Consider the following 24765-nt stretch of genomic DNA (forward strand, 5'->3'; position numbering starts at 1 on the left):
CCCATAGCAACTGCTCTACAGGAAAATTTAATTTGACCTTTATCCTGTTACGTTGCATTGCAAAAAATAAACCCTCGCAATTTACTTTTATATGGTCTTCCTTTAAAATACAATTTTAATTGCAAAACTAAAACATGAAAGGGAACTTTGTCATATTTTACACAATTTAGTTAAGAGTGGGAGCTGGTTTTATTTGACTATCCCATTCCTATATTCATTTTAAAAGGAGAAAAAACAGTTTATCTTCTGCACCAGGTATAGCCAACACCACCCAATTCTGCCTGTGAGTATTTAATGTAAAATGAAGAAATAATGCATATCTATTTAGCACTCACTTTTTTTTCTAATCTAAGTCACTATTTACCGTAGCAATACTTCATGGTCTCACTGCAAAGCAAAATGCAGGAAGCTTCATTGCGTATTTGATGACGGCCTAGCACTGGTGCACACTTACATCACCCTACATGAACACAAAATTTCTATTTCTCACACTGGTCTCTGCAACCAGGAGATCCAGTCAGCTTTATTACCTGTCCTGCAGCATTTCCTTAAATGTCTTAGAGCTTCTCTCAGATTTCTCGAGCGCCTGCTTTTCAATTTCTTCCCTCTCTTCTTTTTTCTTCTGCAAATCTGAAGTGTAGCTTTTTCGACGATCTTTCCATTTTGCAAGGTCCTAACAGAAGAAAATCACATCACACAGGCATACCTGAATTTCTACACACCCTTTCTGGCAGGGAGAGCACGCCAGAGTATCCCATTACATAGCTGAAACTATTCACTCCCACTTGATGCCAAGGTGCCCTAATTTTGCTTTTTATAGCCAGCGTTTCTGTACCAAGCCTTTATCTCATGTGTCTGCCTAAAAAACCTGACCTAATAAGATAGACCCCATTTTTGTTTTCCTGCCTCATTGCCCATTTCACAAAGAATGCTAAATGCTTGTAATTAGGTGCCAGGTCAGAAAGATCAGGAACTCTTTCAAGTTCATTGTCATTGCACTCCAATAATCTGGCTGTCATGTGAAATGACACTTTTTCACTGGAAAAGAAACATGATTGCAAAATGGTGAAGCATGGATGCAGTCCCTGCTTAGAGGCAAGGGGGCTGTCAACACACAGATAATCAGATGCACTTCCTCTCCCAGTCTAGAAAGAAAAGACAGACATGTAACTGCAAGTTCAACCATGAGCAAGATGAGATTGCTGAGAGAGTAGAGATCCAAAGGAGAGAATGGTCAATTCCACCCCAGGTAGGGGTTTGGAAAGACTTTACTGGGGAGGCCAGACTCCAGTACATGACTTCAAAGCAGTAAACCTTGCATAAGGATGGGGCAATAAGGAAGTTCACGCAGGAACAAGTAGACACCTGTTTCCCATATTCCTAGGAATGTAAGTCTCACCTGGCAGGGTGAACCCAGGCCCAGCAACCTAACTCAGCTTTAAGTTAGCCCTAGCAGCCTAAGCTGGTTCTGACACCCAAGGGGTTAAAGCATTTTGAATGGTACAACCTTTCTATGTCTCCAAAAGAGAGAAATCCCATACCAAGAACTGCCCCTGTCATTCCAGCCTGAGCAGAAGCAGATCCAAGCTCTCCAACTAAAGGGAATCTCACCCCCAGGTCGTGTGAAGTGAAGGTTGGATGCAGTATAAACTCTTTGGGGGCAGACCGAGCCATTCCACTTTAAAAGCAGCCTGAAACCAATATGCACAATTTCCAGAAAGAACAAAAGCAGTGTGCATTTCATCCTATAGGACACCAAGCATGATTTTCTATCTGACTTAACCTAATGGATAGCTCGTCAATACTTATTATATTCACACTCAAACTGTTACCGTGTATTTTGGCAAAGTGACATTGAATTATTGTTTCCTGACAATTAAGTTGAGTTGCCAACTAAAAGAGGCACTTGAATTTTGAAATGTAGCCACAGCAGGGTTTTTTTCTTCATTACTTAGACTTTAATCCCTTTGAAAATTAAGATTTACTCTCTCTGGCCCTTTTGTTCATGCTACCTCTCAATGCTATTACCATAAAGATGTCCTCAAACTTCTTTGGGTTTGCTCTCTAGAGTTTATTGTATTTCTTTACGCTCCTTTGGTTTATAACAAGTACCCCTTTCAAAATAGGTCAAGCTTTTTTTCTGTAGGGACAGAACTACGGATTAAGTCGAAATCCATACAGACATCTAGATATATGACAGCTCTGTGAAAATACCTAATTTTGATTCATATCACATAATTACTTTTTCAACCAAAATATTGCCAAGTTATAGTTCATATTTCTCATAAATCTCCTCTATTAACTCTAAGGACCCTCTCCACACGGATGCCAAGGCTCCTCTGCTTTCCCAGACCCTGAGCAAAGCTTCTCCCTTACACAGGCCTCAGGAAGAGTCCTAGCCTGAATTCAACCACCAAAACAAGTCAAATTAGCAGTTTTGCAAGGAAGCAGCTTCTCATATTCAAGAATTCGAGAATACGAGAAGATAAACATCTCATTGTGTTTTTCACAATGGATTTTAAAATACACAACAGTAATAAACCAAAAAGGTTTCAAATCTTCTCTAAAGGAAGTTGGTCACATTTTCTACAAAACCAAGCTCTTTAATGGCCTAGGAAAGTTCTCTCCTGACTGTACTGACTTTTCTTAATTTAAGGGAAGCAAAGAACAGTCAAACAAATACACTTTCCCCGTCTTTCCATCTCCCCAATATAAAACATACTCACATCCTGCCATTTCTGATCTTGTTCTTTTAATTGTGATTTTATTTTCTGCATCTCCTCGTAACGCAGCTGACGCCAGTTCTGAACATCCTCTGCACTGACATCACTCATGGACTTGCTCCTAGAACAAAAACACCCCTGGTAAGTAAGGGTCACATGACTGGATTTAAGGTCAAAACTGGAAGGTTGGGCTTATACTTGGAAATTCCATCTAAATTTCTGCCGTACTACCTAGACGCACTAGTGATAACATCACAGAAATAGCACTACAGAGATAAATAGTGTTTTTCCAAAACGCAGAAACTAGAGCCTCACACCAACTCAAGTGTGAATTCTTTCACAAAATGGCTAAATGAAGCCTGCACAAGCCTGAAGAAAATAATCCAGTGTTCACATTGAGAGCAGTCTATGCATAAAAAAAAAAAAAAAATTATTTCAGAAAAAAAAATTATTATTAGTCGCTAGAATCATTTGTCTTTATTTTTCTATCTCTCCCCGAGATAAGCTTTTAAGGTTTGGCTGCCTTTTCTGGGCACTTATTAAATAATTTAATGATTACCTGATATTTTCTCCTCAAGTTCAATAGCATGAGTAAATGCGCTGCTTTTTCTCGAGGATTTTATAAGATCTGCCCACCACTGCAGGCGGCTTCTAATATCCGGTTGTAAAATAAGCTCTATAGTTTTCTCTTTTATTAAGGCAGCTTTCATGTCTGGCCTGGGTGGCCCCTGCAATGGGGATGGACTGAGGATCGGCTCTCACAGAGCTGAATCTAGAGTAGCAACCAATGAGCAGAGTGGGGTGCTGGACAGGAGGCACATGTGTGCTACATATGTGTACCTAAAAGAGATGGGGTAAACTGCACCAGAGAAGGTGAGGCTGAGGGAAAAACGAGAGGAGTCAGATCTGGATACTGAAGAGCAGGTAAGGAGAAATGAAGAGAGAGAGAGACACAGAGAGAGAGAGAGAGAGAGACAGAGAGAGAGAGACAGAGAGAGACAGAGCTTTTCAAGGTGGGATGCCCAAAAGGCTCCTTCCTACAAATCTTTCATAATGCACTTCTGATCTTATTTCATTATAAGTAACTCTTCACCTCCTTCTTGGCCCCTAAACTTTGTCTTCCCCAAGATGTTGCCATCACTACATTTCTTTTCTAACATGCTTGCCCTTAGCTAGCCCAGAAATTCAATTATGATCTCTATGCACATGAGCCCCAAATTCTTGGACTAGGACCAGTCCCCCACTTTGACCCTGTTACAATTGCTCATTAGATAAACATCTCTGCATGAATATCCCTAGGCACCTAAATTGTGAAAGGACCAGCTGACATAATATCAAAACAGTAACTCACAAAACACACGGTTCTCACTGATGTAGCCACACTCAATTCTGTCCCCAAACCTGCTTTCCCTCCTGTAGCAGTGAATGGTGTTACCTGCCCTCCCATCAACCACATTGAAACCAAAGAACCATTTTTCACCTTTGCCTCTCTCTTCTTCCTACTTTCAATTAGTTATCAAGTCCTCTTACCCAGTGTCTTTTTTTTTTTCCATTTCTACTGCCAACACCCTAGATCAGAGCACAGTCAACTCTTACTCAAGACTTTTTTAAAAGCTTCTTAAATTATCACCCAGCCTCCAGAGGCAGTGCAGGTCTTTCCTGAGCCTTCCCTCCTCTCAAAAGCCCTTCACCAGTATATTTGCCCTTTTAAGTGTCCTCTGTCCTCAAGAATCCTGCCAGACTAACCTCCAGATGGATATTAGACTCAAAGTTAACTGGTCACAGACAAAAACACGACTGTTCATCCTACAACCTGCTCATCTCCCATCTTCCTCATCTCAATAAAATCAACTCCAACATTCCAGACTACAGGCCGAAAATCTTAGAGTCATCCCAGACTCCTCTCCTTCTCTCATACATACATAGTACCTGATCCCATCAGCAAATCCTCTCACTCTGCCTTCTAGGTATATCTAAAATATAACCACTGCTGACCCCCTCCACCATTACCACCCTGCTCCAGGCCATCCTATCTCTTGCCTGTATTATTACAATAATCAGTCTCCCTCCTTCCACATCCTCCTACCCAACAGTGTATTCTCAATACAACAGCCAGAGGAGTCTTCACAATTGCAATCAGATCATAGTACATGTTTACTGAACACCCACCAGTTCCTTCCCATCTCCCTTGAGTTGAAAACAGGTCCTACCAAGACTTACAAGGTCCAGCCGTGACCTGGACCCTGCCTACTTCCCTGCACTCACCTCCTGAAATGCTCTCTTCCACTCACTGGGCTACAGCCGGCTGACTTCCTTGTTCCTGCTCAAACATGAGCTCTTTACCCAACTATCCACATGGCTTACCTCTCACTCCCAGCACCTCAGCGTTTCCTTCCCTGACCACCCTACCAAAACAAGCAAATGCCCCTCACCCCAGCTCTCCTTTTTCCTTCCTCTCCTTCTCCGCAGCATATATTGCCATTTGAAATGTATGTTTACGTAGACATCATCCACCTTGTCATATAAAATCACAAAGCGGGAATTCTGTCTGGTTCGTTTGCTGCTCTAACGTGTGCCTCAAAGCATGCCCAGCCCGTGGTAGCTGCTCATAAATGTATTGATGATCTAGCTAATATTCTACCACTTTGATAGTCTTCCCAGCTGTTCCACGCCAAGAGTGGTCTGCCCCTTCTCCCAGCTCCTCCAGCGCGTTAGCTCTACTGTCCGTGTGCTGTTTAACACTCAGCACGGGGGCACACAGTGTGTGCGTGCGGCCTGGCTCTCACTGCGTCGCACCTGGCTTGGAGGATACATTTATTTAACATCTGTGGTTCAAAATGAAGAACGTTTTTTATCACATTTCATCAAGCAAAATAAACCTGAAATGTTTTTAATTTCTTGTGAGAATTTATGACTCTTCCCCAAAGTTTATAAAGAAAGCTTTATAGGATTTATTAAGGAATACTAAAGAATTACATATAGGAAATATATGAAATTATATATTGATCTATTAATGTAATATTACTTAACGAGGTATGACTATATAAAACTGATTTATGTGAATTTGAGGATATAAATTCACTTACCTCGTAACTGCAAAAAATAAGGCTATTTCAGCTAATACTGTAGCAGACCCACTACGAAGAGGCCAGGAAAAATTTCATGAGCAGGGCTCGAGGGAAATCTGGTTAGTTAAAACATGCAGTTACACCCATTCCAGAATGAAAACGGGAGTGCAAATATTATTATAATCTTCTGGTGGGGGAAGGCTACATGGTCTCGACTGGCCTAGACGTGTCCCTCGGTGTACTTGGAGCCTCATCCTCCTGCACCGTAACACCTTAGCTTGCGTCTGTTCAGAAAACATGCTCATCATGGGCAGAGGCAGCGCAGTCCTCCGGAGAGCCCACATCACAGAGGCTGGTACACGGGAGGTGCCCAGCACGAACAGAATGAGGCAGGCACTGCCCAGAGCAGGCAAGGCCCCGCGCTCCCTGGGTTCCCGGGGCTGCACAGAGTTATGTGCACAAGCCCGAGTGCTTCCCGTACAGGCTGAGCCAGGCACTGGAAGGAGGCAGGACGTGAGGGCTCCGGGCCTGGCCGTGGCACCAATTTCCGCCCCAACCTAACATCGCTTCACTTCTCTGAGCCTCGGTTCCTCCTCTGCTAAGCAAGGATGGGATTGTTATGAGACGTGGGTAAGGTTATGTCAACTGTGTTTCAATAATCATCTGGGGCGACGCACCAACTGTTCTAAGGCAAATATAACTGTGTGGGTTCTTCCGAAAACTAACTCCCAAAGCAGTTTCAAATGAGAGAGGTCAGCTCAGGCCACGCTGATAAAATCTAGACTTCTGGAGTGCAGGAGTGTTTCAGCCAGATCGTGAAGAATTCTTTCTTTCCTTATCAGAGTTTACAGCATAATAAACTTCTGAGGGCTTGCTGTGTGCCAAGCAGCCTACCTGGATTACCTCATTACACAGAACGCTCAGTCCCTCAGTCTGGGTCTGCCACTCATAGCAGGACGTCCTTGGGAAAGCTGCAACATCTGTTTCTCTTTCTGTTTCTGAAATGTGTGCAATACCTACCTGCCTGCCTCACAGAAATGAGAAGAGCACCAGAGACGGGCCCAGGAAAACTGTTTGGGAAACTGAAAGAGACTACACAGCTCTGCTATGTCTTATAGAATGAATTACTATTTACTGGCCAATCACAATTCTTACGATTCATTTACTTGCCACCTTTGTATTTGGAAAGGCTTCAATTTAGAACTACATTTGGATTTTATTTTTAAAGAACAGGTCTAACATGTTGCATTTTCTGCTGAATAGAAGATTTTAACTACCACTTCGGGTAAAGAAAGAAAGGAGGGGAAAGAAGGTTTACATTATAAAACAGTATTACTAAAGTCTTACTTTCTTCTCCCACAATGCAAAGCAACTGCTACTCTCCTGGAACTTTTGAACTAGTTTTACGATGCTCAGTTTTAGAACATTTATAGATAAATATCTAAGGAGTAAAGGATCAAAAAGGTCCAACATGTAGCAAAATTTCCTTAATATAAAAATAACTGATAACCTTGTGGGGCAAATTGAAATTCCACGATACTAAATAAGGGGGCCCCAACCTTCAGCAAAAGATATAAATATACTTATTAATGCACCTCCAAATACAGGGTGGGGCAAAAGTAGGTTTACAGTTGTAAGTATGCAAAACAGTTTATTCTTGTATTATTACTTATTAATTATTATATTATTTTTATTGCGAACAACTGTAAATTTACTTTGGACCTACATTAGATGTCATAGGACTTCTCTAAAGAGTCATTAATGCTAAAACCTGGGTAGGAAGCCTTAGAAACACCATAAACAAGAATGATAAACAATGTAAAAGAGACTTTTCATTTATAGGTTTATAGTCTAAGTCAGGGTTTTTCTAGAGTAGTACTACTGACATTTGGGGGCCAGAAGATTATTTGTGGTTGGGGGCTATCCTGCACATTGAATGACATTTAGCAGCCTCTCTGGCTATAAAGGCACTAGATGCCAGTGGCAACACCTGTGCCCTCAAAAGCCCCCAAGAATGACAATAAAAAATGTCCACAGACATTGCCAAATGTCTCCTGGAGGCAAAATCCCCGGAAAGTAACTCACATCAATTTTATTTTCCTTTTCTTTTTATTGCCTTGCATGTCCTTATAGTTCTGCAGAAAGTTTTAGCCAAAAGCCACACGTGAAATATAGGATATCTTAGTTGTCTTTGATTACAACTTCACTCTGAATCAGTATTCATTTCCTATTGATACTTGGCAGCAGACTCAATGGCTTAGTCATATTACAAAATTATATCTGTATACCCTTACAAATTTCTTTGTCATTAGAGCTTCCACCAAGAAGCATCATGACCAAATTTTCAAATGTCATGAAACCATACAGACATAAGTCCATGCAACACAAAAGCACACATGTGAGAAATGACTGCCACATATAAAGCATCTTATCCAAATTAAACAAAGTGACAGGTGTTAAATGCCATATAAAAAGCAAGCTAGAAATTAATAATCCAAGACTTCAAAAGATAATGCACATTTCTCTTTAACCAAGTCCTTACCAAAAAAGAAAGCATTCATTATTTTTCAACCACAGGATGTTGAACAATAATGATTTTCCAGGTAAGTATTCCAAGCTTGACAGGATACATTATGTCCAGAGAAATGTCATCCAGAAATATCAGTTCTCTTACATTCATAAACACTTACGAACATCTTTATAAACATGAAACAAGTTCCAGATTAGAAGCCTATATTCAATCCGTTTTTGCTTTTATTGCAACTCAATTTAAGAAAAACATGGGTAACTGACAGAATATAAGGAAAAGACCACATAATACATTTTGATTGCAGTGGTCTAAAATGCATTTGAGTTTTATGAAGACATATTTCTATTTGTGTTACTTTCTGTTACTTGACAAGACAAGCATTACTCATCAGTCTCAAGTTAAAGACAATATTTCTTTATTTGTGTTGTTACCTTGGCACTAAATTGCCTTTAAAACAAGTACTGTACTATGCAAGCAACAATCTTGAAATAATCTTCAGGAGGCATTTGCTGCTGCTAGCAATAGCCCAGAAAAATCCTTAGCCTTTTGAACCTTGACGTTTGGTGTCTACCTTTTCTTAACCTAGTTATATAATGTTCCCCTAAAGAGGGACATGAACAGCCATTGAAATAGCTGTACAAGTTTACATTCCTATCAAGTGACTTACACTTAGGGTACTTGTATCCCCTTTGAGAAAAACATCCTGTGTACATTTTAAAGTTTTATTTACCAATGAAAATTCTTCTGCTTGAAGCTGCAAAGAGATTTTTCATCAAGTTAAAGCAGCTTTCCCATGATGAATCAGGATAAGCAGATGCTTAAGCATCATGTGAAGTTGCCATGTTCATCCTGACAGAAGAGACAGCCTTAAGCACCTGAGGAGCTGGTCAGGGAACAACATGCCTTGCACAGAGTGTTGAAAGCATGCTGGGAGCCTGATTGTTTCAATCAGCGACTGAAAAGCAGCTGCAACCAGTTGCTCATGGTTCAATTATGCCTTTGACATCCAGAATGGTTATATTGCTTCAGATAGCAATTTTAGTAACTTTCAAGATCTCTACACTATCAAATTATCCAAAACCATCAAAATTGGAGAATCTTAGAGATGACATATATCCCGGTAGAGAAAGATACTTAGCTACTCAGTCTTAGGCCCTATAATTAAAATACTTCATTAAGGGTCAAGATTAAAACATTTACACACTTAAGTCTACTTCCTGCTCAAAAGTATTAGCAGTTAGATTCACAATGTTACAAAAAAGTTTGGTGGGAAATATTTATATGTAACCACCTGGTTATTTTTTACTATGAATAAATTATTCTACACAGTATGTAGTAAAAGTAAGAGTAGTATTTACTTTTAACTCTGTCATTCTGGAAAAGGGAAGTATTTCCATAAAGTTATTTTTTAATACTTTATGTCTACTAGGTGACTAAAAATATTTTTTAAAGTAGACAAAAATTAAGAATTAGTTATAAATATAGTCCTTGCAATAATACTGGAAACTACCAGGATTTTAATTTTTATAATTTTGGAAGCCCAGTTGGACTCTATAACACAGCAATCTTGAAAAGGTTTTGAAATCCTACTAAGGGAAGACACTGGCATTCACCATCCAACCTAAGAAAGCTCCCCGTAGGTAGGAGCACATAGATAATGCCAGCTGTGTGTATTCCAACCTCAAAGTAAATGCTAATATTCTCTTTCCATCACAGGGTTTTCTAAAATGCAGTTATGTCATTTGCAATATCCAGAAATAAATACTTAGGTCTATAAAGTATTCAAATACCAAAATAAATATACCTAACCTTAGGCGTAAGTGCTTTTGTTACTTTTAATCAGCTTCTTAAAAGAAAAAGTAAAAAATACTGAATTTTGCAGTTCTAATAACACAATTCTATTGCTGTGACATAGCAGTTCATGCACTGAGCACTCAAGACACATTACCATTAAGAAAAATATCCCATTTTAAATCTCATGCACAGCCCACAGCACCCCCATTTAGTGACATGCCAGGAGACAAGTGCGATGACACATTACACAAAGGACAAACAATATGCAGGTTTCTTTTTCACTGCAAACCACAAACTTACCCATTTGCACCATAAATCTTTTGAAAGAGTCTAAGAAATCAGAAAACCAAAAATTAAAAGTCATTTTTTCCCCTGTGTGTTACTTTTTAAATAGTCAACGTTTTTAACTTAAGAGTCTAACGAGAGATGGACAAATCTCAAAAGGTTGCTTCTTCAGTCACATTCTTGATCATGTCTCAATTCTCACTGATCTCAATCTCAAGGAATTGACATTTAAGCAAGATAAAGAGCTTCCTGATATAGCTTGAACTAAAAATTCCAAAGCAAAAATCTTTCTGTGGCCAGGAAGTAATAAAAAGTTAGATTTGCATCTACTAATTTTATTCAACCTAATCATATTTGTCCACCCCAAAGTTCAACAAACTGAACATTCATCAAACATCAAGTTGCATAACACATACAAGTGTAAATGTATTCATTATAAAAATGGCCATAATTATATATATGTAAAATTTAGCAGGCAGCAAATAATATTCATGCATTTTAATGAAGTTTGCACTGAACTTTAAACTGTAAATTTACAAAGTCACACTGATAGTCCAGGAAACCTAAGTCAGAAACAAAAATCAAAATCAAGTTATATTAAATTTGCAATGCCACATTTTAAGGGAAGCTTTTACACAAAAATCATACACTCCAAAATGAGAAGCACATAAAAGCAAACTACAACCAGACTATTTCAGAAATGCCTGGACAAGAGAATAAAAGTTTATAAATGGAATCAGAAAACATTTTTGTGAAACACCATGTTGCGGAATAGTACCATAGTTTTCCTTAAGGCCAAAGGCAAGGATTGTGTGCACACCTTAAAATGACCTCACAGAGGCAATTCAGAGCTGTGCAAATATGGAATTGCATTTTTTCCATGAAATGTGCGAAGCTCTCGCAAAGCCAAATAAATTTTTAGAGGACACTTCAAATGGCTCATGACATGCAGGTGGGCAATACTCGTATGATGCCACTTAAAGTCACACAAGACCATCCATTACAAGCAAAATCCTTGCAGAAACACACTCTGACCTCTCAACCATCAGCCGTTTCTTGTGCCTAAGCCTGCTGGCCTCCCGGATGGCCTCCCACTTCTGTAAGTCCGCCTCACTGCAGGGACCAGGGGTGAAACTGATGGGAGACAAAGGCGTTCCCAGCTTCCAAGACTGGATCTTCCGAGTGAGCATGTCGTCTTTCTTCTGCCGATACGAAGGAACTAATACTCTACAGCTATTACTTTTTTCCTTGGATGGGCGTGTCCTTTCAAGTACACAGAGAAATTTTGCTTGAATTTCCGGAGGAAGAGTCCAGGGTTCAGGGAAAGGGACTGGTTGGTATCTATCCGGGGCCCCCGACAGAGGCACCTCTTTCTTCTGTGCTGGAATTCGGCGAACAATCATATCATCTTTTTCTAGATCTGGAAGCACTAGTTCACCTTCTCTACATTGCAGAATTATATCTCGCTCTACAGGATCATCGTACTCAGAAAACCTTCTGAAGTCTTCGAAAGCCCGGAGAACACATGGATTGGCGTGGAAAGCCCCAGTCTTTCTGACAAAGAAATCATCATTCTCCAAGTCGGGATCAAGGGCTGACATCTCAGGGTCACCCCTTCTAGACCCTGGTGCATAACAGACATTCTTCCTGCGTGTTATGAGCCTTGGGCCAGCAGTGGGATCGATTTTGATATTTGTTTCAGAAGATAAGATGTCATCAGAATACGTTTGGAGGGCCTGAAGTAATAAAAACTGACTGAAGCACAGAAAAGAAAAAGGAAGGGAGAATCTTATTAAGTGTATTAAGGAGAACAGGTCATTAGGCAGCAGGCCAACTAGCCATTATTGTTTTATTTTAGGGGGCATGGGAGGGACTCTTGTGTGGAAGAAAGACTAGCATTTAAAGTCATCCCCTGTGACTTTCCTGGGTACCACTTAAAGAAACAAGAGCAGAGTGTGCTTCTCAGGAAAGGTGGGCACCAAAAAGCCCAAGTGACAGGGTTACAATGAGACAGAGTACACACACCTTCCTGAGATATAACGCAACACTCGCTTTCCCCTCATCCTCATTCCATGAGCCACAACGGCCTCCTTCTCATCCCAGAGAAGCAGCAATGATCTTGGAAAGGTTTAAGAGCTGGTTGTGAAGCCCCGTATGCAGTATGCACTGACAGTAAGCAGAAATTTCAAAATAAATGCTCTGAGGCTACATAAAAGACCCTTTCTTTGCATCTTCCTACCAGACCTGCCTGCCTTGGTGCTCATCTAAAAGTTATTTCCTTTTTCTACCTCTCCACACATAGCACAAGTGTAAAATTAGGTCCAATTTCCCAAAAACCTTTTAGAAATGGTTATCCCAAAGAACTGATTATGCCACACGTAACTCTACACTATCTTTTGTATAATTCTGTTAAAGAAGAATATTTAATCCTATATACTTCCAAGCTTACATGCCCACGCAGAAAGCCATATGTTATACATTATGCTTTCATGCTAAGTAGTAAGTGAGTACAGTTTCATGATTCAACACATCATGGTCAGAGGTTAATGGAACAGCAGAAGCTGGCACAGGTGTTGCAAGCCAGACCCAAAACAGAAAGGCGGTACAGGCAGGGACACCTGGGCTCATCCGGAGCGCCACTGGTTCTCCTGGCTGCACGGGTGTCCCATGTGTTCCTGGCCCATTTGGTAGCTAGTTCCATCGAGAGTGACCATTTAGGGCAGTTCCTGTCTAGCCTATGCTCTGCTTTTCGTATCCTACTAAAGATGGCAGAGCTGCTGTCAGAGCCGGACTCCTCCTCCTCAGAGTCCGAATTCTTCCTACAACGGACGGAGGCAGAGAAAAGAAAGAGAGAAGGAAGAAGACAAAGAATTGGAGAAAAATATAACTAAAAATAATGCCAAACTATGATATACAGAAAAGGGCTTGTGACGATCCAGATCCCAAAGTTAACATTTAAATGGATTTTTTTTTTTTTCCAGTTACACTGGGTCTATCGATGCTGTAGGGAAATTAACCTGTCTCTTTTGGAAAAAGCACACATAGAATGCTCCCAGCCAGGGTACTGAGTGAACACTAGACTGACAGAAACATGCATAAAGACAAACCTGAATCCCTGAAATTCTTTATACCATGGTTTATAAGTCTCCCTTTTTATTCTTTTCCAGTTCACATCTTCTGGGATCCAACATTTGGGAAGAAACTGATCAAAAGCATTCCCTGGGTTTGGCATGATGGGGCTTAGCTTTCGCACATAAAGATCATCCTTTACAGTGTTGGGTGTGCTTGTCTTTTCTTCCTCCTCCTCCAAGTAACAAGAGGAGTCTGAGGTCTCTTGTACTGTTGGCCAGTGCTCCATGTTTGTGCCCCAATTTCTCCTCTCGTTACTGTTCAAAACATCCAACCAGTTAAGACACCGTGTGAGCAATGTGTGACACAGAACACAAACGACATGCTTTCTGGCTCACAAAGTTTATACGACTGTGAATGAAGCAAATTAATTTCCATTCTCATCATTACGGCTCCTAGAACAAAGTTAAGGCATTATCAAGCATCTCATTTTAATTAGAGCATAGCTTGATGCGTGAGGGCCAATGGTAATAATATGTGTTAAAAGAGACAAACTGCCAACAATTTGGAGTGTTACTTTGTGTATTAAAATCAACAGAACAGACATTCAGATCCAGTTTTTCTAACTTTGTCACTTCGTGTACCGGTGGCTACTGGGTCAGGAGGAGAAAATACTTGTGAACAAGAGCAAGGAGAGAGAGTTTTCAAGACGAAACTCTCCGGCCTTTTTCACTTGGAATCTAAGGTTGGCAACGTCATCCAAAACTCCAACAGGCAACCTTCACCCGGCCACGAAGTCCAATCCACTTTCAGAACCGTATGCCGCCTTCTGATAGGAAGCTGGATTTGAAAACTCAACTCTGCTCTGCTAATTTAATGAGAAATTAAAGGACTCTTTTTGTGTCCACTGAGATCAAGCAACACAGTGGCATAAAGAGAGGAAGCGGCAACACAGCAGAGCTCACGGGGAATAATACAAGCCACCCAGTGAGCTGAAAGACACCAATAAGGCTAAAGACGGGCATCTAAAAAAAGAACCGGCAAATCGTATGCTGACATTTTAAAACAGAAGAAATATCTCCAAGCTATATATAACTAAAAATATAGGAAAAAAAGTTTTTATTAATGAAGTTTAAAATATCATCCATGAAATGCAGTTTAGGAACCACTTCTTTTACATTTAAATATCCCAGCAAATTCACCAGCATAGGAAATTTTAAAACTCAATCATCAGATCACATCCCAGTACCTTGGAAATGTTCCATCTGTTTCTGTACAGACTGGACTTGCCCAGCTTCTTCTGTTATCCTCATTTTTGTCCGGCTTCTTCTTCCTCAAGGGTGCTGGCATATAGGATGGCTGTCTACTTTTGTTGGGTAGGAAACGATTGAACGGTAAAGCAGACTTTGGTTCAATAGCCGAAATCCTTCGATAGGACATATCATCTTTATTAAAATCCTGCATTTTGAATGTAAATTCAGAATCTGTGTCACTTTCGCAACCTATAAAAAAAAAAAAAAAAAAAAAAGGCACAAGAATTGGCTTTACTCTCCAGATTATTCGTCTAACTGAAACCCCCGCAGCATGCCTGCTTTGTCTTTCCCTTGGAAACCCAGTGCTAGACTGCTAACTGCGGGGAATATTTTTAGAAATTTGTCATGAAGTTGTGATAAGATCCATTAGGAGGAACTTGCTTTGCATACTGGAGGTGCGTGCGGTACATTCTTTCACTGTTGCACATTCTAAACAGAAAAAGCCCCAATCTACAGCTGAACCCCTTTTCTTAACCTTCTTTGCCCCCATAATTTTTCATAAAATTTGTTGAGATATACAAGTAATTCTATTTTAATTTAAATTAAGGCATGCAGCCATCTAAAATTTCTGGAGGCAAGAGATAAGGGAGGACATATAAAAAAAGAAGCAAAAAGCACAAGAGATATCAAAGGCATTTGGTAGATCCTTCTGAGACCCCTATAAGCAAGAATGACACATAAGATATGAGATTGGACCAAATGATTTCTAAAGTCCCAAAGGAATGTCAAGTTCATACCTAAATGAGAACACAGAAGTCAAGGCTTTTTTTCTAAGAATGGTCATGAAAATTATAGTTTTGATACAAAGTTATTTAAACACAAATTCAAAAGAATACCCCACTATACACCTCAAGGTCAGACTAATACAAATACAATCCGTTCTCTTAAAAATAAGTAAATAAATGTGCTCTTTTAAAGATGGGAAGAAAGGAGGGACAGAACACTACTACAGATGCAAGCTAAGCTGTCTCCCTTCCCTGCCCTTTTCTCCTTCCTGCCTCCGTGTATTTGTAGAGAAAGTTTGCTAACGTGGCTTGCTCCCCACCGGGGCTCCCTGAGGCTGACTGCACAGTCCCTGAACACCTGAGCACTGCAAGCACTCAGCACACAGCACCTTCAGGGTTAACCTGAACTAAAGGCGCTCTTGTCCCTCCTCCCTGGCAGGAATCTACAGTAAATAACACTGAGAAGGGCCTACAGGAAGTGGTTTAACACACAGCTTCTTGACCATGAGACCTGAACAGGGTAAAGGAGAGGCATGGCGAAATGGGAGAAATTGAAGCAGCTCTGGCAGGGAGGATTTATAGGCAATAATCTGGTATTTGACTTGTTTTTACCACCTCCAAAATAAAGAGTACATTTTGTTTTGTTTTGTTTGGAAATAAGAGAACTGTCTTAATTCTTGCCAAAATTTGTACATATAAATTTATTTATTTATATTAATTTTTTTTTAGAGAAATAGGAGACAAGACAGACACATTGATTTGTTTTCCACTTATTTATGCATTCATTGGTTCTTGTATGTGCCGTGACCAGGGATTGAACCCGCAACCTTGGCATATTGGGACAATGCTCTAACCAACTAAGCTACCCAGTCAGAGCCTGTACATGTAAAATCTTGGATACACAAAGAGATTGTTCTATAGAATTTTTACCCATTTTCATAGAGATATAACTGACATACAAGAGTGTGTATGTTTAAGGTATACAGTATGATCTGACTTACATGTATTGTGAAATGATTACCACAAGTTTAGTTATCTATCGTTCTCATATAGATACAAAAGAAAATTTTTTTTCTGTGGTAGGAACTCTTAGGATCTACTTTCTTAACTTTCATATATACCATATAACAATGTTAACTACAGACATCATGTTGCACATTATGTAAATTTTTAAAGTTAATTTTTTTTTTATTTTTGAGTCTAGTACAGTGCCTATAAAGTAGAAAATATTCTTGATAGAAGAGGTTTCATATAAACCTAAGGAATTTGATTTTGCAATTCTTTTAACCTAAAAACATGATCCTAAGTAGTGGTGACCATCAATTTTAGACGGGAACCTAGTGGGTAGCAGAATTTTACTACACTAATCACACACACACACACACACACACACACACACACACACACACACACACAGTTTATCATCCTGGTGGCCCCCAGGCTTTATTTTATTACTCCTTGGTTAGAATTACCAAGTCTTCACTTCCACACTCTTTAAACAAGATCTGTAACTCCTTTCCCAGTGTCAGGAAGGAGTGTGACAGTGGCCCTCTGCTTTTCGTCCCCTGTACCCAGCACCCAGTCCAATGAACAGCTGATAAGACTTCGATTCCACACTGCAAGGACCACTGCATCTGAACTGTCGGAAGTCTGTTTACTCTCACAGCCTCCGTCTTCCTCCCTTTTCTTGTTTGTTGGCCAGATATAAATTTAAACTTTAAATGGTTTAGCTTCCTCGGAGTTCAGAATTTCAGCCTGTTTTTACAGCTTTACTCACTTAAATTGTAAACCAGATTCACTTTCTTAAAAATATTATTATAGTCATCTGGACTATTAAAAGTGTCACACTGAAATACCAAACATCCAGCAAGTACAGCAGTATTATAAAAGTTAACTCTTCAACAGCCATTCACACTTTTCATTGTTAATATTTAAATAAAAGCTAAAGAACTTGTTTTCTTGTGTGTGGCCAAGCTTAACAATTTGCTGATTTTTATTTTTGAAAGACAAATTCACTTTACATTTCATTTACATAAATTTACACAAGAACAACAAATAAAGATTGAATTCTAGTTATTGATGTGCATGCTAAAGTATTTAGGAAAAGTGTAATGTACTCTAAAATGCCTCAAAAAATAAGATGGATAAATGAATGCATAGAGAGAGGGATAGGTATGTGATGAAACAAGTATAATAAAATGCTATGGTCCAGTTTGATGGTGGGTATATGAGTGTCGTAACATTCTTTCAAACTTGGATGATGTTTGAAACTTTTAATAATAAAAACATTAGAAAAATCACTTGGTATTAAAATAATAATCAAAATGAACAAGTAAAATTCCTAACAATCTAGCACAAACTCACAACCAGAAAACTCTCAATTTTTTTCACATTAGTGGTGGAAGCACAGAAATATTTGAAGCAATTTTAATTGTGGTTTCAATCCAGTCAAATTTGCATTGCTAGTGGTATACACAGTCAGAAATTTCTCATACCACTCAACAGCCATAGGAGTAAGACTTACATTTAAATAATTGACTTGACCATAATATGAGTATTTTGAAAAAAGGTTCCTCCCCAAAACAGAATGACTTTCATTAACATGTTCCTTTCATACTTATTTTGTCCTGGATTAGCTCTGACCCTGATAGACTGGAAAGATGTTTTCTAACACCATGCTTAGTATCGTTATTTAACCAAAGTTTAGCATGTTATATCATGATAGCTAGCAATCATTTCTCCTCTTAAGTGTAATTACAAAGATGTTTGTCCTGGGTATTTTTTTTCCCTTGAGAAATTTTTTTATCTTTTGGAGAAAAGTGAGAGAAGAAAGAAATTAACTCAGGAACTAGAGCAGACTTTTTAGAATCTTTCTTTTATGTTTAGATATACCAGTTAATAGACCTCATAGTCACAGGTTATTAAACCTGAATCTGGAGAGCAAAGGATCAAAATACATTATCACTGATGAAACAGGTCACAGTTAACTGTGTCCTTTCATCTTCTCTAAAAATGGGAAGAAAAAAAGTGAAACCATCAGCCCTCTAATGGTGATACAATGCGGGAGGATAAACTTTTTTCTTTTTTAATACTACACTTAAGCCCTCGCCAGGTTACTCTGTTGGTTAGAGGGTCATCCTGATGCACCAAGGTTGCAGGTTCAATCCCCTGTCAGGGTACATATGAGAAGCAGCCAATGAATGCATATACCAGTAGAACAACAAATCGATGTTTCTTTCTCTTTCTCTCCCCATTCCTGTTCCTCTAAAATCAATAAATAAATTTAAAAAAATGACAGTTGAGTCTCTATGAAAATCTACTTTTTGGTGAAACTGTTGTCTCAATAGTTTTCACCCCACCTTTCTACTCTCTCCTATTCCTGATTTTCTCTTACCATGCAAACAAATAAAAATAAACTGACAGTCAAAAATGCAACTCACCTTCCCGTCCCCCCCTCAGTGTGATATCAGATGAGCAGCTTGTGAATGACCTAGACCCCAAAGAGTCCAAGCTTTCAAATGAATCCTCTCTCTTATGGTTGCCTGGAGGCACAGGAAGTTCTCCCCGGTCAGCACACCAGATGTCACCGTAACCACTGTCCCTGCCACTTCTTTTCGGGCAGCTGGAGTCTTCAAGTGCCTAAAATAATTTTTTGAAGAGTAATAAGTTAGCATAAAATTCTAACACTGTAAACACTCATTATTCGTTTGTTTGCATAGCTCAAATTGTGCCTCATTTAACAAGTGAGGCAATGAGATATCCCTGTCAATCAAATAAACAAATCTGATTTTAAAAATTCAGAAAATAAATCTGTTTTCCCACAACTAATACAAGAGTCAGTCCTCATGGAACAATAAAGACTTATTCAATAATACTTAATAAAGTAGTATAGTCTATTCAAAAATAAGGAAGGGGGAACATTTTAATAAGAAAAGCTACTAATTAAATTAATATACTAAAATGAATGATTATTTACAGTTATCAGGCAATAAATATGAATGAATTCAAAGAGAAAAATCAACCTTGACTTTGATATTTAAAGGAAGATTAATTAATTATATTCGGCCTACCCTCAGCAAATATTTGAAGGGATATATATTAAACAAAAAAACATAATAGTTAACTTCTTTAACAAAAAGTTTAAAAAAGAAAGGGCAAGTACAGCAGCTATATATACATCACAGAATTTATTTATTTTCACTGATTACGAAACCTAGATCTGAACCAAAAAAGTAGGCTTATTTGCCGACATACAAAATATTTTCCTTGGATCTAAATAAAATATTTGTTTGACTCATGTTAGATATATAGAGAGAAATAATTTGACTTCCAGTCAAGATGGCAGCATAGGTAAACATGGCTCACCTCCTCACACAAAATTACAACTAAATACAGAATGACCATCATTCAGAAACATCAGAAAGCAGTGTAGCAGTGGCACCTCCAAGCCCAGCACAAGTAGCAGCCACCTACAGATCACTCTGTAGCTTATGTTGTGCCACCCGACAGTTGGTGGCTGACCTTGGACATGCCAACAGCAATCAAGGCTCAGCTATAACAGGAGGGTGTACACAAACCCACACAGTGGGCGCACCTTGAATCTACTACATTAGGCCACACTCTGAAGCCTGGGAGATATAGCAGCTCTACCTAATACATAGAAACGGATACAGGGAGGCTGCCTAAGTGAGGAGACAAGAAACATAGCCCAAATGAAAGGACGAAGCAAAACTCCAGAAAATGAACTAAACAAAATGGAGACATGCAGTCTACTAGATGCAGAGTTTAAAATACTGGTTGTAAGAATGCTCAAGGAGCTTAGTGAAGACCTCAATAGCATTAAATAAATAAATAAATAATAACTCTAGTCAGAAACATAGGATACACTAATTAAAATAAAGAACAATTTACATGGAATCAACAATAGAATGGTTGAAGCCAAGAATCAAATCAGCAATTTGGAACATAAGGAAGCAGAAAACAAACAATCAGAACAACAAGAAAAAAAAGAATATAAAAAAATGAGGATAGTATAAGGATCCTGTGGGACAACTTCAAGCATACCAACATTTGTATCATGGGAGTACCAGAAGGAGAAGAGAAAGATCAAGAAATTGAAAACTTATTTGAAAAAATAATGACAGAAAACATCCCTAACTTGGTGAAGGAAATAGATACACAAATCCAGGAAGGGCAGAAAGTCCCAAACAAGATGAACCCAAAGAGGCCCACACCAAGACACAGAAAAAGGTGAAAGACAAAGAGAGAATCTTAATGGCAGCAAGAAAAAAGCAGTTATCTACAAAGGAGTTCCCACTGTCAGCTGATTTTTCAAAGGAAACTTCACAGGCTACAAGAGATTGATGAGAAATAATCAAAGTGATGAAAAGTAAAGACCTATAACCAAGATTATTCTACCCAGCAAAGCTATCATTTAGAATCTAAGGGCAAATAAAGAGTTTCCTAGACAAGAAAAAGCTAAAGGAGTTCATTACCACCAAACAAGTATTACATGGAATGTTAAAGGGTCTTCTTTAAGAAAAAGAAGATTAAAAATATGAATAATAAAATGGCAATAAATATGTATCTTTCAAAAACTGATTCTAGAAAACAAAACAAACAAACAAGAAGAACAGAAACAGAATCATAGACACAGAGAATGTTTTGGTGGTTGCCAGATGGGAGGGGTAGTCTGGAGGATGGGCTAAAAATATGAAGGGATTAAGAAGTACAAATAGGTAGTCGCAGAATAGCCATGGGGATGTAAGATACTGCACAGGAAATGGAGCAGCTAAAGAACATATATGCATGGCCCATGGACATGGGCAACAGTGTAGGAATTGCCTGAGGGAGTGGAGGGGGCTGGGTGGAGGGGGGGCAACAGGGGAAACACTGGGACAACTGTAATAGCATAAACAATATAATTTTTTTAAAAGAGACATATAGAAATGTGGCAAATGTCATTACCCATTGCTTTATAAATCAGATAGAACTCCCTCAAATTAAGTGTTTTAACTAACATTCCTCTATGAAAGTAAATAGCAAAATACAACAGAACTTTTCAAAATTGGGATTTAAGTAAAATTTAAAAAGCCCTTAGCATAGTCATGATACAGAGTAATAATCAATGAATAGCTGTAACACTAATAATTTACTATGGTGAATGTAACTGTTATTATAGTAAAAATTAGGAATGTTACATTCAGATGACTTTACTGAAACAGAGAAAGTTTAAAGCACCTAGGGATTCTCCAAAACTAAATGTAATACGTGAACCTTGATTAAATCATGATTCATATAATTGGGAATTTTTTATTATGAACTGGATATTAGATAATGAGTAATATTTACGAATCGTGGCTATATGGAAGAAACTCCATACACAAAAAAATAATCTTACTCTTAAGACACAAATACTGAGTACAGTATTTAGGGGTGAGAGCTCTGCAATTTTCTTTGAAATGATTAAGGAAATAAAACAGATGGATGAATAGATACATAAATAAAGTCAATATGGGAAATTTTTAATAATTGAATCAGATGGTACATATTTGTCGTCATATTCTTTCAACTTTTAATTATGAACATTCCCAACATATGGAAAAGTTGACAAAAGAATGTTTACAATGAATAAGCAGCAGCTGTCTCAGGCATACTTTTGGCTAAGGCTGGATTTGTCAAGTGTTTAAAAACCAATAAAGTCTAGTAGGTTTATGTGAGATATTTATATGCTGTGGGGGCCAGAAAAGTGCTGTTACAGCTGTCATCCTGTCATGAAAATGCAAGCAGCTACCTTGTACCCTATTTCCAAGCAGATGGGGAGGCTGGGCCTAATACTGGTATCATCCAGATATGTCTCAAAATATAAAAAGATTAAAAATTTTAAGTGAATCTTTTGATTCATTAGGTTTCTTAGCCATACCTGTTACAGCCTTAGAGTCCTCACCACACGGTGAGATGATTTTTGACCTCAAATGTTTAAGTTGTTTATAACAGGCCACCACAGTTACGTAAGACCCTGAGTCTGGACTTGGTGCCTCGTTATGCAGGACTTCGCTCTGACAAGTCACCCGAGTTACCTCCAACTCACAGGGTGACTGAGGTGTAAGAGCTTATCCCAAGTATTTTTTAACTGATATCTTGGATTGGCCAATAAACATTTTCTACTTACGTTGGAAAGTCTGATGAACAAAATGGTTTCGATTTTAAGAGAACAGATGCAAAACAGATCATATATTCACACACCTCTATGGCTATTCCCATTCTATAATAATGGAATGAAATCACAACTATAGTTTTTAACTATCAAAAAAAAAAAATTCACCTACTCTGACTGATTTGATGCTGGTGACAGAAAACAGCCTTTAACAAACAAAGCATTCCCAGCACAAAGACTGTCCAGGATTATTCAGCCTCAACCTGCCATAAAAAGGACCAAGGGCTGTTAAGAGTAATAAAGGAGCCAAAGTCCCACGTTGTTGGTTTTTTTTAAACATTTATTTAATCCTCACCTGAAGATATGTTTTTACTGACTTTAGAGACAAAGGAAGGGGGAGAAAGAGAACCATTGCCGTGAGAGAAACATCAATCGGTTGCCTCTCATACACTCCTCAGCTGCAGATCAAACCCACAACCTTTGTGATGTACAAGGACGATGCTCAAACCAACTAAGCCACCCAGCCAGGGCCCAAGTTGTTTCTAGCTGAATGTCTTCTTAGCTGAAATACGTAGGCAAAGCTCAGGTCATGCCCAAAGCTCCTTGCGCATTCCTCCATCAATCTAACCCTCCTCCATTGCTGTGACTAATTTGCTCATCTGTCTCTAACAATGGTACTCAATGAGGATTGGTCATTTGCCTTGTGTGAGTGTTTTCCCAACACCTGGTACAATGATTGTACATGATATTATCTCGATTATTACCTGAATTAACTGTCTCAAGGAATTTAAATAGAGTGCTATAAACTCTTTACAATTCAAAAATAAAAATAAAAATAAAAGACCTGAACCTCCTAGGCTATATAAACCCATCTTTCTATAACATATGTGGCTGAACTCAGGCAAAACTAAAGATCAAGGCAGATGAACGGCCAGATGATCATTTTCATCCTGGTCTAAAATTCTATGCTCCATTCATGATAACTAACATTGATTGCATCCTTACAATGTGCCAGAGAAAATGCATTACTGGTACATATCATTTAATCTACATGAAAATCCACAAAACAACTATAATTAATATATTATTTTGACTACATGTTTTCTTATGTGCATTGCGAATTTCCCTAGATAAATATCCCCTAAGAGAAGTTAATTTTACCATTTGGATCTTACAAATGAAGATTTGGCAAAACTATAGTCAGACTTGGCACTCGACTCCCTTCACACTGTCCTTAACATTCAACAGCTGCAACATTGATTCCAAGAAATGAAGGACTAGAAATGTGTTTAAAACAAAGCATTCTAACTTTAAAAAGCCTTATCATGTTTCATGTAACAGTATTTACCACTCTTTAGGGAACAGAAGCAGTATGTACAATTGTGGAGATACTGAAGTATAGGCATGAGAGGGAATCATACATGACAAAAAGTATTAAGATTTTTTAAAACTGAGTAGCTTCCTCACATTTTAATAGCCCTGAAGAACCTTTCTTGCTACAGGCTGAATTTAGAATGAACATAGAAGGAGTCATACCAAGTGTCTAAGAAAGGAATTGAATGTCTATGTCATCAAGTTACCTAGAATTAAGAGGTAAATACCTATGCCCATAGCCTATACCCTGGAAACTGCTCTGAAATAGACTCACTCACTCACTCCCTGGTGGGGGGATGTGAAACCAGCGAATGCATAACAATCCTCTCTACCCAGCCCAAACTAGACCACAGTGAAGATGGTCAGAGTTGCCAAATTCACTATAGAGGAGAAGAATGAAGAAAAGTGAAAGGAAAACAGGAAAGGGGGAGAGACGGAAGAGGAGAAAATAGTATTAGTTATAGTCATCATCGCACACAGATATAGTTTACTTACCTTAGTCAGAGCTTGTCCTAAAAGATTCTCAAATGCCCTCAAATTAAGATATGGACCATTATAGTAGGGGCTACTTTGTGCTTTTCTTCCCAGCCAGTACAATGTTATCAAAACCTTAAAAAAATTTCATAAAACCAAAAGATCAGTCTATTTATAGCAACTAACTGCAGGCTCAAATGCAAGGGAGCACTCTAGATAAAAGGGCGTATCTATCTATCGCTAGACAAAGTAGA

The 24765-nt window shown here is 38.6% G+C and overlaps 1 protein-coding gene across 15 annotated transcripts in view; it reads right to left on the reverse strand.

The window, feature by feature from the left end:
* LMO7 (LIM domain 7) overlaps positions 1-24765 on the reverse strand; it is a 198273-nt gene that overhangs the window by 33011 nt on the left and 140497 nt on the right. For 7 of the 15 annotated variants that reach the window (XM_090258764.1, XM_090258767.1, XM_090258765.1 and 4 more), the window contains 9 exons: positions 24533-24646; positions 18948-19146; positions 14719-14971; positions 13508-13786; positions 13019-13219; positions 11436-12155; positions 10416-10445; positions 2727-2844; positions 531-673 (listed from right to left, as the gene is read on the reverse strand). In XM_090258764.1, the coding sequence (XP_090114890.1) occupies positions 531-673; positions 2727-2844; positions 10416-10445; positions 11436-12155; positions 13019-13219; positions 13508-13786; positions 14719-14971; positions 18948-19146; positions 24533-24646 (2057 nt within the window). The remainder of the gene's footprint in view (positions 1-530; positions 674-2726; positions 2845-10415; positions 10446-11435; positions 12156-13018; positions 13220-13507; positions 13787-14718; positions 14972-18947; positions 19147-24532; positions 24647-24765) is intronic. The other 8 variants (XM_090258776.1, XM_090258770.1, XM_090258768.1 and 5 more) reach the window with 4 other exon arrangements.

Source organism: Furipterus horrens, unplaced genomic scaffold (genome assembly GCF_987537825.1).
Source record: "Furipterus horrens unplaced genomic scaffold, mFurHor1.1.pri manual_scaffold_12, whole genome shotgun sequence".
In the NCBI taxonomy this organism is placed as follows: domain Eukaryota; kingdom Metazoa; phylum Chordata; class Mammalia; order Chiroptera; family Furipteridae; genus Furipterus; species Furipterus horrens.